The sequence below is a fragment of the Podarcis gaigeae genome, assembly GCF_964106915.1.
Source record: "Podarcis gaigeae genome assembly, chromosome: 2".
In the NCBI taxonomy this organism is placed as follows: Eukaryota; Metazoa; Chordata; class Lepidosauria; order Squamata; family Lacertidae; genus Podarcis; species Podarcis gaigeae.
In genome coordinates, this window is record NC_139679.1 from 32184406 (window position 1) to 32195922 (window position 11517).

Here is an 11517-nt window from a genome sequence, read left to right on the forward strand (position 1 = left end):
GGTTATGAGGGGGAAATAGGGCAGCCCTTAATGAAGTACAGTCCCCTGATCTGCCTGCTCCCTCTTCAAGCTAAATCATGCTTCCTTCCAGAAACAGTAGCTAAGGGGGTGGACTGATCCTATAATTATGTGCTGGGTGGCATCTCCAATCAGTTGGGGATTTCCCTTAACACTTTGTGCGTTTTTTTACACACACTCTCTCTCTCTCTCTCTCTCTCTCTCTCTCTCTCCCTCTCCCTCCCCCCCCCCCCCGCCTCCCACTTGTCTCTCTTCAGAGCTGCAATTAGCCGGGATCCATTCTATGAGATGCTTGCTGCACGCAAGAAGAAGGTCTCCTCCACCAAGAGACATTAGCCACATGGCTTTGTTGAGTAGCAGTGACATTGGCAGCTGTTGCCTCTCCGTCTCCTGGCAGAGAGGAAGAGGAGCGAGACGACACAGACCCGCCTGCTCTGCATTATGACCCCGAGGGGGGACTAGCTTCAGCTTTTGCTATTCTTTTCTGGTTTGGGGGCAGGAAGAGTTGCAGGGGGTAGGCTATGTTGATGGCAACCACCAGCTCTCACTGACTTATTTAATTTGCAAGAATGCCACCTCCCTGCCAGCCCCTCAACTGGGCAGCTTGAAGCCAAACCGCGTCACTGGTAGCCCAAGTGGCAGGAAGAGAAGAATTGTTGGGGTCTTTTCTGCTACCGTGGCTGACTTGCTCCTTGCCTGTGCCGATGGTGAGGCAGACCTATTCAAGCTGCCAGCGAGAAGTGTCGGCTGTACCAGGGTTTAGGCCTAATACTCTCTCCGAGACCCTGAATCAGGAATGGACCACAAACTGCCAAAGGCATAGATCAGTCTGCAGCAGAGGTTGGGGGCATGGCTCTCTAGCACTGAAGCAGAGAGATCCCTGTGGCCCTCTGCATCGCCATGTTGCTCCCTGTTCTTTGGTCAGGTAAGCCCAACGGCTTCTTTCCCCCAAAGCAATTGAGCTGTATGCTCTTTCATGTTTAATTTCCGGGGTTCTCTGTCGCAAGGAGTTTTGTTAACCACGTTGAGTAATAAGCAACCAAGAATGTCAGTCCCAACAGCTGGCATGATGAATGGCAAGGCTGCCACCTCCAGGATTTCCCCTGCCCTCGTTCTAGAGGGCACTGACTTAGGCTGCCTCGTATGTGAAGCAGGAATGAGGCCAGCGGAGGGCTCACTCAAGCAACCTTGCCCAGATGAGAAGGCGGTGCTCTTGTGAGCTAGAGGCATGCATGTGGTTGTGGGTGGGCAGGTAGTGTAACCCTCATGGATGCTTTACAGGGAGGCTTTTCACCCCTTTGCCAGTGGCTGCTGGGAACCATCTCACCCAACAACTGGGCACAAAAAATTTATCCCTGCAGCCAGAGCTTCCTCCGTTTTGTTTGTTTGTTTGTTTAACATTGCAATCGGGAGCAGACAGAGCTGAAAGACCTGCACCATTCCCTGTACCCTGAAGAAAGAAGTTGAAACAGGCTGGCTCTGGATTCTTTGACATAGGCTATCTTCTTACAGTTGCACTTTTCAGTAGAGGGAGTGGATGGATTGGGATGAAGGCTGTCCTGGACCAGTGGGGGCACTTCTTCGCTCTGAAGCACAAGCAGATGATTGGTTGCTGGGGAACCATTGGAAGCCCAGGGTGGGTGGGGTATGAGATGATGGCTTATGCCTGGAGCACTGAGCTGGGGTAGGCCATAAGAAGACGGTTTTCCCCGACTGTTGATTTCATCATGCGCCTTGGAAAAGCTCCAGTTTCCCCCAGCTCAGTATTAATCTATTTATCGGAGATGTACATACTCTCTGTGTAGATTTTTCTCCTTTTAGATTATTTTGTATTTGTTTTTAAATAAGAGGATTGTTTTCTGTGAAACATAGCAGAATTCTAAAAAATTGCTGTGGCACAAGGGGGGGGCGGGAAGCAAGGGGGTTGCGGGAGGAAGGTGGAAGTTACTCCTGGTCAAAAAGTTTGGTTACAGTTTTTTGTGTTGAATCCTTTTCCACCCCATTGTTGGTTTTTTGTTGCCACAACCTTGTGAACTAGCACAGAGCAACTGCAGCAAATAAATGTTGATCTCACACTTGGCTCTATGCCCTTCTTTGGCTGCCTCTGTCTCTGTGATCTACATTTATGTGGTTTTCCTATTTGAGGTTAGTAGCATTGCATCAAGCGATTCAGGGTCCTTGCCAGTTGGTAAATTGGGCCAGTCTCTTTAGATCTGTGAGATTGGGGACATTTCTGTAGCCATACTGAGGAAGGGTTTCATTGTGGTTTCCCTCCCCAGCTTTATTTTTTCTCTATCTGCCAGGGGAAGCTGCTGGTAAGATTGGTTTAAGTTAAGGGACCAGAATGTAAAGCATTCATCTGGCTTCACAGCATTGACACTGGTTACTGATAGCTAGCTGCTATCAGTAGCCAGATGCAAAGAGGTTATAAAGCGTACATTAGGAAACGAGGTTACAGTGGGTTGTATTCAAGCTTGCACTAAGGCGAACAGTCAGGGCAACGAATTCTCCTTGCTCAACAGAATGTTCTTTCCCTAAACATGTTCTGGAAGATCCCCTAACCCTCTGGAGCAGAGCTGGGGATTGTGTGTTTGGGAGTGGAAGTCCCATTCTGCTAGCAGAAATCCTTGCACAGGTACAATTATTTAACTGGATACTGCCCAGGGTGTTGTTTTTTGAGAGGGGCTTAGAGAAGACCCTGGTGGATTTGGGGTAAGACAGCAGGCTACAGTAGGGCCCCTAGTCCCACTGGGTTTGCATCTCCACAGTACAGTAGTTTACACAAGCTGGGGAACCTGCAAGATGTTATGTTTAGGGAACAGCAAGAGCAACCCACTTGTTGGTAAAATGTAAACATGCCTACACTGAACCCACCTCGTCACAAACCAGCATAATGTTACGATACTGTTATGTCTTTTCCCTGCATGGCTTTGCAAAATGCAGTTTTTGTTTCATCAGATTCTGGATTTTTAAAGCTGTCTCAGGGGATGTGCCTAGATGGGGTTAACATGCCAGTTGACTTCTATCTATTATAAAGCCTTTAAAATCTTAGTTGCACTGTATACTTACAGAATAACAGGATTACCTCCAAAAATAGGCAACAATTGCTTTGTCTAAATAACATCCAGCAAAACTTGGGTGTTCACCTCCAGTGTGTCTCAGATCCTACAAAAGTGAATTAATCTGAGTCAGAGAATTGCATTCAAAATACACATTAGCAGAACAGAGGCGGTGTATCTAATGCAGACTTGCTTGACCATCGCAGCTCTTCCTGATAATGGAGCAAGTGGGGTTGAACTTTGGCTAATTTCCTGCATGGGTTCTTAGTAAGAGCTTCAAAATTCTGCTCGGGCCCACTATTTTTCTTTTAAAGATCCCGCTCTTGCTAAAATTGGTTCAACTTTTCAAACTCATGCAGCCTGAGCAGCAACCAGCAGATGGCACTAAGGTATCACATTTGGGTTTGTAGGGGGGAAAAAATGCTTATCTCCAGAAATTACCTTACCTTAAATAATCTCTTAACAGTGCAGGCTGTTTTTCTTAAGGAATGTGAGTTTATAGCAGCCTTGCAAAATGGGTTTCAGTGCCCACAAAATGTAAATAAGAATCAATGGGCTATCTGTGGTGGTAGTGGGTAACCTGGTTTGATTAAGTCATAGGTGGGATGAATATGTTAGCAATGCTCATGCTTCTCACGATCTTCTACCCCTTTCTCTGATATCCAAAGCAAGGGGTGGGGATTCACCTTGCCTAATATGTGGTCCCTGTCTGGCCTCTATGGGCGGGAAAGAGGATTCTCCTCATTTCCTTTTATGGCAGTGGTAGCAGTAAATGGAGGAAGGGCTCTTTCTAGATGCTCTCAGTACCACATCAGGACTGAAAGAGCAGTGGTGCTTGGGCCTTCTGGCACTGTAGTATGGGGAGGGCATCTTCCAATGCTGCTATTTCAGTTTTTAGGGGAGTAAGGAGGAAGGGTGGATGCTGTGGGGTCAGGGGGAGATGCAGATCAAAGGAAACCAGGAACCCTCTGTCCCAGATAATTTATTTTAGCCAGAGAAGACTTTAAGGGTGCCTTAACAACTTTTCCCCTCCTTTTGCAGTGCCCCCTTAAGAACATTGGGAGTTTGCTTCCAAGCTAAGCCATGCTTTAGGCCGATATCCATGGCATCACTGTTGCTTCTGAAAATACTGTAGAATGAGTCCCTACTTGTTCTCCACTACCATTTCCACTTCTACTCTTATCTAGTCCTCTTTCAGGGCTCCAGATTAGCATCCTTCTGCAGCTTGTGACATCATATCCCCACCACCAAACCAATTTAGTTTGTCTTAACAGCGAGACCTGTACACTCTCTCCACACAAGGTTCTTTCTCTGCCAACCTGGTCCTGTGTATGGTCTTCTCAGTGCCTCTTATTCTTCCATCATGGATGATTTCAGCAGCAGGAGCCACAGTATCCCTTGTTGGTTTCAAACCAGCTTCCTATGGCATTCCTCTCCATTGCAGTCTGCACAGAAAAATGTGTCTGGGAGGATCTGTACCTCTGGGGTGAATATGTAGTTATTGTGCCCAGGGGTCCAGGAAGGTGACCTGGAAAAGAAATTGCAATTAGTCTTACAAAGAGTAAAAAATGGGCAGCACGAAGATATCCAAGCAACAATGATTGCATTTTTCAGTAGTGGTGCCTAATGGCAGAATACTTTATGCAGTTATGCGCCTCTTAATGCTATATTATTTTTAGGAAGCTGTTATTTTTCATTACCGCTCCCTCAAAAGGAAGAAGAGTTTGGATTTGATATCCCGCTTTATCACTACCCGAAGGAGTCTCAAAGCGGCTAACATTCTCCTTTCCCTTCCTCCCCCACTCTGTGAGGTGAGTGGGGCTGAGAGACTTCAGAGAAGTGTGACTGGCCCAAGGTCACCCAGCAGCTGCAGGTGGAGGAGCGGAGACGCGAACCCGGTTCACCAGATTACGAGTCCACCGCTCTTAACCACTACACCACACTGGACATTAGATTGGACATTAGATTGAGCTAGTCTGAAAACAAGAAAAATATTTGCTGCCTTTTATTGCACCAGATTTTGCCCTAAATTGTCTAGATATCTGATGGAAGGCCTGAAAATGTCTTAGATTGGAAATTACATGGTGATTTGAAAGTATTTCACATTTATTTCCAACCTCCCTGGAGATGCTGGTGATTGAATTTAGGAGCTTCTGCATGCAAAGCTGATGCTCTACCAGTGAACTACAGTTTTTCCCCAATCTACATCACTCCCAGTGCCAGGTTCTCCATAATTTTTAAAATTTATATATGTGGGGTTTGTTAAGCACCTCTCTAAGCCAATCCCCCAGGAAGCTGCCTTGACTTCAAAGAACAAAGGCAGAATCATTAATACCCAGATGAAAGGTCAGATATTCAGTCAGACATGGAAAGGGGTGGAGTTCCTCCTCCAGCTGTGTGTTACTTAGCAGAATTGAGAGGGGAAGATTGCCAGAGAAAAGGGTGCAATGTCACCACAGAGGTTTGGGGAACAGGGTTTTCTGGGAAGGAGGAACTCTGAAGTGCGCTGGCTGGAAAAGGCTGCACCGAGAAGCATGACTGGCTGCTGATTTGGACCCAAGCTGCTGACAAGAGGAGCAATGAGAGATAGTCTTGGGATGTGATGTTCTGCACCTCCACCACTGAAGGCTTCAGCTGTAAACATGTATAAAATAAACCGTATTTCTTAAAGACACTAGTCTCTATTGTGCCTCATTCCAAAGGAACACAAACCCAGGAATCTCTTGCTACTGCTTGACAGAGATTGTGGTGGCCTGTAACAATATAATTCCTGTATGTGATACATTTTCAGTGCCCAATCCACCCTGATTTTGCTGTGTGTGAAATAGTCTCAGTGGAGCAAGTGGTTTTACCTCCATAAAGAAGCCTTTCCATCTTTCTGACAGTTTGTCCACTTCCACTTTATAAATTCCTGCTTCCTGCAAAGGGAAGTGCACAGCTAACTTGCTCTGCTTCTAAACTCAAGATTATGATTATTTCTAGAAGGTTTAATAGTATGAACTAGTGTGACTTGCAGCAAAATCTTGAACTATGGTATGCTCCTATTGAATGTTCCAGCCATACCTTCTTTCGGGACACTCCCTTGCAAGCTCATGGGGATGGGGCTGGTTGAGGAGGCTCCATGGGAATAGTATTGGAAGTGGGGCTCCCCTCCTCCCAAGCAGTTGCCTCATTCTGTCTAATAATAGGACCAGCCATGGATCTGGAAAAGTAGGGCTGGGAGGGAAACTTATACAGAGAGACATAGTGGTTAAGAGCGGTAGATTCGTAATCTGGGGAACTGGGTTCGCGTCTCTGCTCCTCCACATGCAGCTGCTGGGTGACCTTGGGTGGCTAGTCACACTTCTCTGAAGTCTCTCAGCCCCACTCATCTCACAGAGTGTTTGTTGTGGGAGAGGAAGGGAAAGGAGATTGTTAGCCGCTTTGAGACTCCTGCAGGTAGTGATAAAGTGGGATATCAAATCCAAACTCCTCCTCTTCTATTGCCAAGACCTGATTTCCATTCCTACTACTTGCACCATCTCCACCATCTTGCCCTAAGCAGGCCCTTCCTGACACTGCCTGCAAATTTAGGAGCACTTTTGCCGGGGGGAGTCTTGCAAATGCAAGCAGGAACCATCTCATGGGGCAGCCTTAGGTTTAGAGAATGCCCCCACTGTGGATAGCAGTGCAGAGTGAATGTGTAGCCCCAATTTCTTGCCTCACACAATTTGACATAAAACAGCCGAATAGAGATGTTCCTTCTCCCGATATCTTGACTAGGTCCTCCACCTGCCCTTCCATGACAGAGAAGCAGCAATATGCTCCTTTGACCCTACTCTTCACTTCACAAAAAGTAACCAGTGGTTGGTTGACACTGTTAGGCCACACAGCAATCTTAACAGCAAATGAGCATGGTACCTGCGGGAAGAAATGTATTTTGCAGGCTGACTGCTGGGTCAATCCAGTGTTTCTACAACAGAAGCACAGCTCGGAGGAAAATGTAGCAAGTAGCAAGTGTGAGAAAAATTAACACATACCGCTTGTGCAGAAACAGCTTTGACTTCCTCCGCAGTGTCAAGAATGCTCTAAAATCTCCAGTCCACTTACCACTTTCTCAAGTGGCAACCATAATATAAGACCCGCTATCCCACCAGGGGCCAGCTGTATTAACCTGAAGTCTCACCTGAGAATGGGAACAGAAAGATGTGACTTAGTAATCATTGAGGAAACTGCTTGTTTAAAAACAAGTACCTTCAATTACTCAAAATTGCTGAAATAATCCTCCCCTGTAGAGCTCAAAGTGGTAGCAACATAACATTTGGTACAGAAGGGCTCTTGATCTGTGAAGAAGTAAATGATGCCTGTGGTATTTTCTAGAAAGAGATAGATGGTGCAGAAAAATTGTGTCCTTAAAACCATCTTCCATATACCACTGTATCCCCAAGACAAAAAAGGGAGAAAGCAGAAATACCAGGACCCGCACACTTCTAAACCATGAGGAGATAAATGTGATAAATGCCTGGTTTATAATGTATACGGGCTACACCTGTAAGATGAACAGTAACTGGTTGCCCTACTTGGTTTCTGTTATACAACCTTTAGCCAGGTATCCACATTAGGACCACTCCCCAGAACAGAGGCCTCCTGCATGCTCAGGGCCAATATTTTCCTCAAGGAAATACTTTTGCCTTTGGGAACCACTAGATGGCAACAACATGAACATATCTTACACAAATGGCCCCGTTTAAAGGGGCTCTGGTCACTCCCAGCACTGGGTGGGCTATGGGAGCAGAAAAAAGCTGTGGGGGAAGCAAACCCACACAATTCCCCCCCCCCCAATATCCTCAAAGTTCACAGAGCTGATGCAGAAAGAAACTGCAAGACATATGTGAAGGGGTATAAAATAAATTTAAAATGTGAGGTGTCGATTCAGCTGCAAAAGGCTGCCCACAGACATTGCCAACAGCACTGTGGACCAGGCCGAAGCCTCCATTGCACTGAAAAATAAAGGCCCGCAGCAGGGCAGAAAGAGCAAATGCTCCCTCTGCTGGCTTAGTCAGATCTGAGCAGAGAGACAGGCTGGAGATTGTGTCTCCTCAGCTCAGATGGCCCCAGATATCATCTCAAGGTCAGTTATGCAAAAGACTCTCCAACTAGCTCTCACCCAGGCATGGCAAAGTGTCTGTTCAGTTCTGCACGCTGAGTGACTGCTGGACAGAACAAGGATCAATAGTATACTAAAAATGAGATAAAAATATTCTTCTTGGGAGAGGAAGGGGAAAACAATACAATTTATAGAACCACTGGCTTGAGGGCCTGTAAAAATAATGCCTGTTTGGAAAGCCAAGGAACTTGCTTACTTAGCTCTGTTATTGGAAGATGGTGGTCGGTGTGTCAAAAGCGAGATTCATATTTTTAATTTGGTAAAGCAACAAGTAATGTTGTCTTACAGGGCAAGTGCTTGAGGGCATATGCTAGCACATTGTTCTCTGTGCATAGCATTAAAGCAAAGGAAAATAATGCATTTGAAGGATATTTAAATAATTAAGTTTGAAAAGGCACAGCTTTGTAATAAAAGTAGGACATATTTTCTGCCTAGGGAGTTTCCAAAGCACAGAGTTCTCAAATAACAAATTGTAATCATCAGCGCTGAGAGCAATTTAGCTCAAAGATGTGTGTAAATCAGAGCTTTTTAATATGAATGTTTAAAAATTCCACATATATTAAACAGCTCTGCACTTTTTTGATCTACACACATCTTTGAACTCATTGCTCTCAGAACCAACGATTACAATTTGATGAGTCACCAGAGAGGCACAAGCAACACAACATTTAAGAGAGCGCAGAAACAGACATCCTGATAAGGTGCGTGCTGGGATTGTTTGAACAGGGAAGAGCCTGGGGCTCCAAATGTAGGAAGATGGGGAGCAGGTTACGGCAGCTCCCAGTTTCTCTCTAAGGTAGCTTCATGATTTGCCTTTTTTTTTTTTTTAATTCTAGTATTAAACTACTTTTGTGAAAGCAATGTCCACTTCTTCACGGACCATGAAATTTAGATGTTGTTATAAAGCATGGTTTTCAAACAAACTCCAGATTGCCACTAGATTTTGACGTGAGAAAGTAAACACTTTCCTCATCAGAGTGTATTAGAAGAAGAGAATTTGTCAAGATCCAGACATGGAAAAGATTCAAGGGTATTCACATGGTAGGTGATTGACTAGTTTGGGATTTGCCTCAAAAGAGCTACACAACTTCAGAGACAAAGTAAAGTAAAAGTACTTAAGTCATTAGTATCAGTTCTGCAAAGGCTATGAAAGTAATTCATGCTTCTTGAAAAAGAATATCAGCACAAATACCTGTACTTATAAAGGTCACTGAGCATGGAAGGCACTGAACCACATGGTAGGCAGCCCTTATGCAGATGGAAATGTGCCAGTTGTTCTTCAGTGGCCAAAGCATCCTCCCAGCACATGGTCAAATTGAAGCCGACACGTGCTCTGCTATACCTAAAGGATGGGTTCAGGCCTAGACTGAAGTGGAGGGAGAAAAAGGTGACACATGCTGGCAAACATCACCCTGTCCCTTCCCTTTTGCATTCCTGCCACTGCCTGAAGCAGTGCAGAAGCAAATGCCCTTTTGTAATGGGTTTGGTCTCTACCTGAGGGGAAAGAGAGGAGGGGAACATCTTGCTAGGCAAAAGATGATTGGGAGGGGCAGAGCTAGTCAGGTACAGGGGCACTAGGAAAAGCAGCTAGCCAGATAATGCAAACAGGAGGAACTGTTTTGAAAGTACTGTAATCTTAACCATTGCCAACTCAGAAGGTAGTGCCTCTGGTGGGGTCATGCTCCTTCTGGGGTAGTTTGTCCACCTTTGGTCCCCTGTGGCTCTTAGAAACTATCAGCATGCAACAGCCACCACATCCTGGGAACGGCTCAGACAGTCCAGCTAAACCAGATGAGGGTATCAGATTGATCTCAGACCCTCAGTGAGTTAGGGATTTCCCTGGCAGGCGAAGACAGGCTGTGGTGGATTGAGTGGATGAGACCAACAGGGGGTCCAATGGTGAAGAAGGCAGTTTCTGCAAGTGCTATAGGCGGAAGTGAGGGGCAGATGGGGCTCATCAACCTGGGCAGGTAGCCCACCTAGGAGAAGGAACAGTCTGACCCTATACCTCCACTGCCTTGCAGAACAGCTTTGGGAAAAGAAAAGGGTAAGGAGTAAACCCTACATAAATCCAGAGTGGAGTCCCTAAGACAGTTGTATGGTGCCTTGTTTGCCTCTTTCCAGCAACTCCAAGCTGGTTACTCTGCTTTCCTTTGAACTTACATCAACAAGGCTGAGAGTCTTGTCATCTGGGCAGCCCAGGACCTCCATACACACTGCCCAGGCTTGTGCCCCGAGAAGATCAAATTGGTCCTGTTGGTGCAGCAGTTTGACTTCGCCCCTGAAGGAGCACCCCATTGTCTTTCGAAACAGACGGATGCCAACAACTCCCAGAGAGGTGTATTGTCTTGCATGAGTACAGTGTGTATAATCTCAAAGCAAGGCAGTATGAACTGTTGAAATCTGCTGCTTGCATGTGTGTTCATGCAAACAGACAAAATTGTATAAAACTGTCAACCAGGCATAGATGATAAATTTTGCTGTTTGTCTGATAAGTTTTCCATGAGTCCTAGCAGGAGATAGCAGCAGCAGGAATAGCAGCCAGCAAGGTGTTATCTGTCCTGAATCTTCTAACATTCCGCTTCATTGAACATCCACGAGTTCTAGAGTTATGAGAGACAGAGAAAGTCTTGTCCTGATGCTGAATTCTACAGGGAAAGCAAGCCTGGAAGCTGGCTCATGGATAGCACTAAGCGAATGACTTGTTCCTCCTGGCTCCACCCACATGTAGAGAACTCCAGAGCCTTATAAGCCCTTGCGGTGTCAGAGGGTTTCAGGGGTCATGACACCAATTTCCTTCCGTTGTGTAGCACCACTCAGGGCCCTGTATGATTCTGCAAGGCTGTGCAGCAATAGGGCTGGATAATTATTGTCTTTCAGTTCCTCCCCTGTTCTTCTCAGCTGCTCCACGAATTCCAGCATGGAATTCACATGCTCCTGCATCTGCTGCCCCTTTGGAACCTCATCCCGTGCAGTTTGAGTAGCGGCAGTAGCTTAGTACCAAATTCAGAAGTGCAGGGTCCTTTCATGATAGTCACAGCTGTGTCCCTCTCACAGCCACACCATCTTCTAAGATTATGTAGTCAAAATGAGCTTTCAGTCTCTTTGCTTGGAATTCTGTTTAGCACAAACACAATGGGCAGCTGACCTGTATAAATGCCTTTGCCATGATTAAGCAGCAGCAGAGGGCAGTGGTGCTCCTATTTCATTTTCATGGGCCTTTACAATAGAACTCCCTGGTGGTTTGTACTTCAGTCACGGCAACTGCCTGTATGAAGGACAGTCTGTAGATCC

At 45.9% G+C, this 11517-nt stretch overlaps 2 protein-coding genes across 5 annotated transcripts in view; one reads left to right on the plus strand and one right to left on the minus strand.

Annotated features, from left to right (window-relative positions):
- The window catches only part of CYTH1 (cytohesin 1), a 60206-nt gene extending 58113 nt beyond the window's left edge, over positions 1–2093 (plus strand). For all 4 annotated transcript variants that reach the window (XM_083727625.1, XM_083727624.1, XM_083727623.1 and 1 more), the window contains exon 13: positions 276–2093. In XM_083727625.1, the coding sequence (XP_083583751.1) occupies positions 276–354 (79 nt within the window). In that variant the 3' untranslated portion in view covers positions 355–2093. The remainder of the gene's footprint in view (positions 1–275) is intronic.
- LOC310839179 (autocrine proliferation repressor protein A-like) overlaps positions 1–11517 on the minus strand; it is a 223622-nt gene that overhangs the window by 111761 nt on the left and 100344 nt on the right. The gene's annotated exons all lie outside the window — the stretch shown is intronic.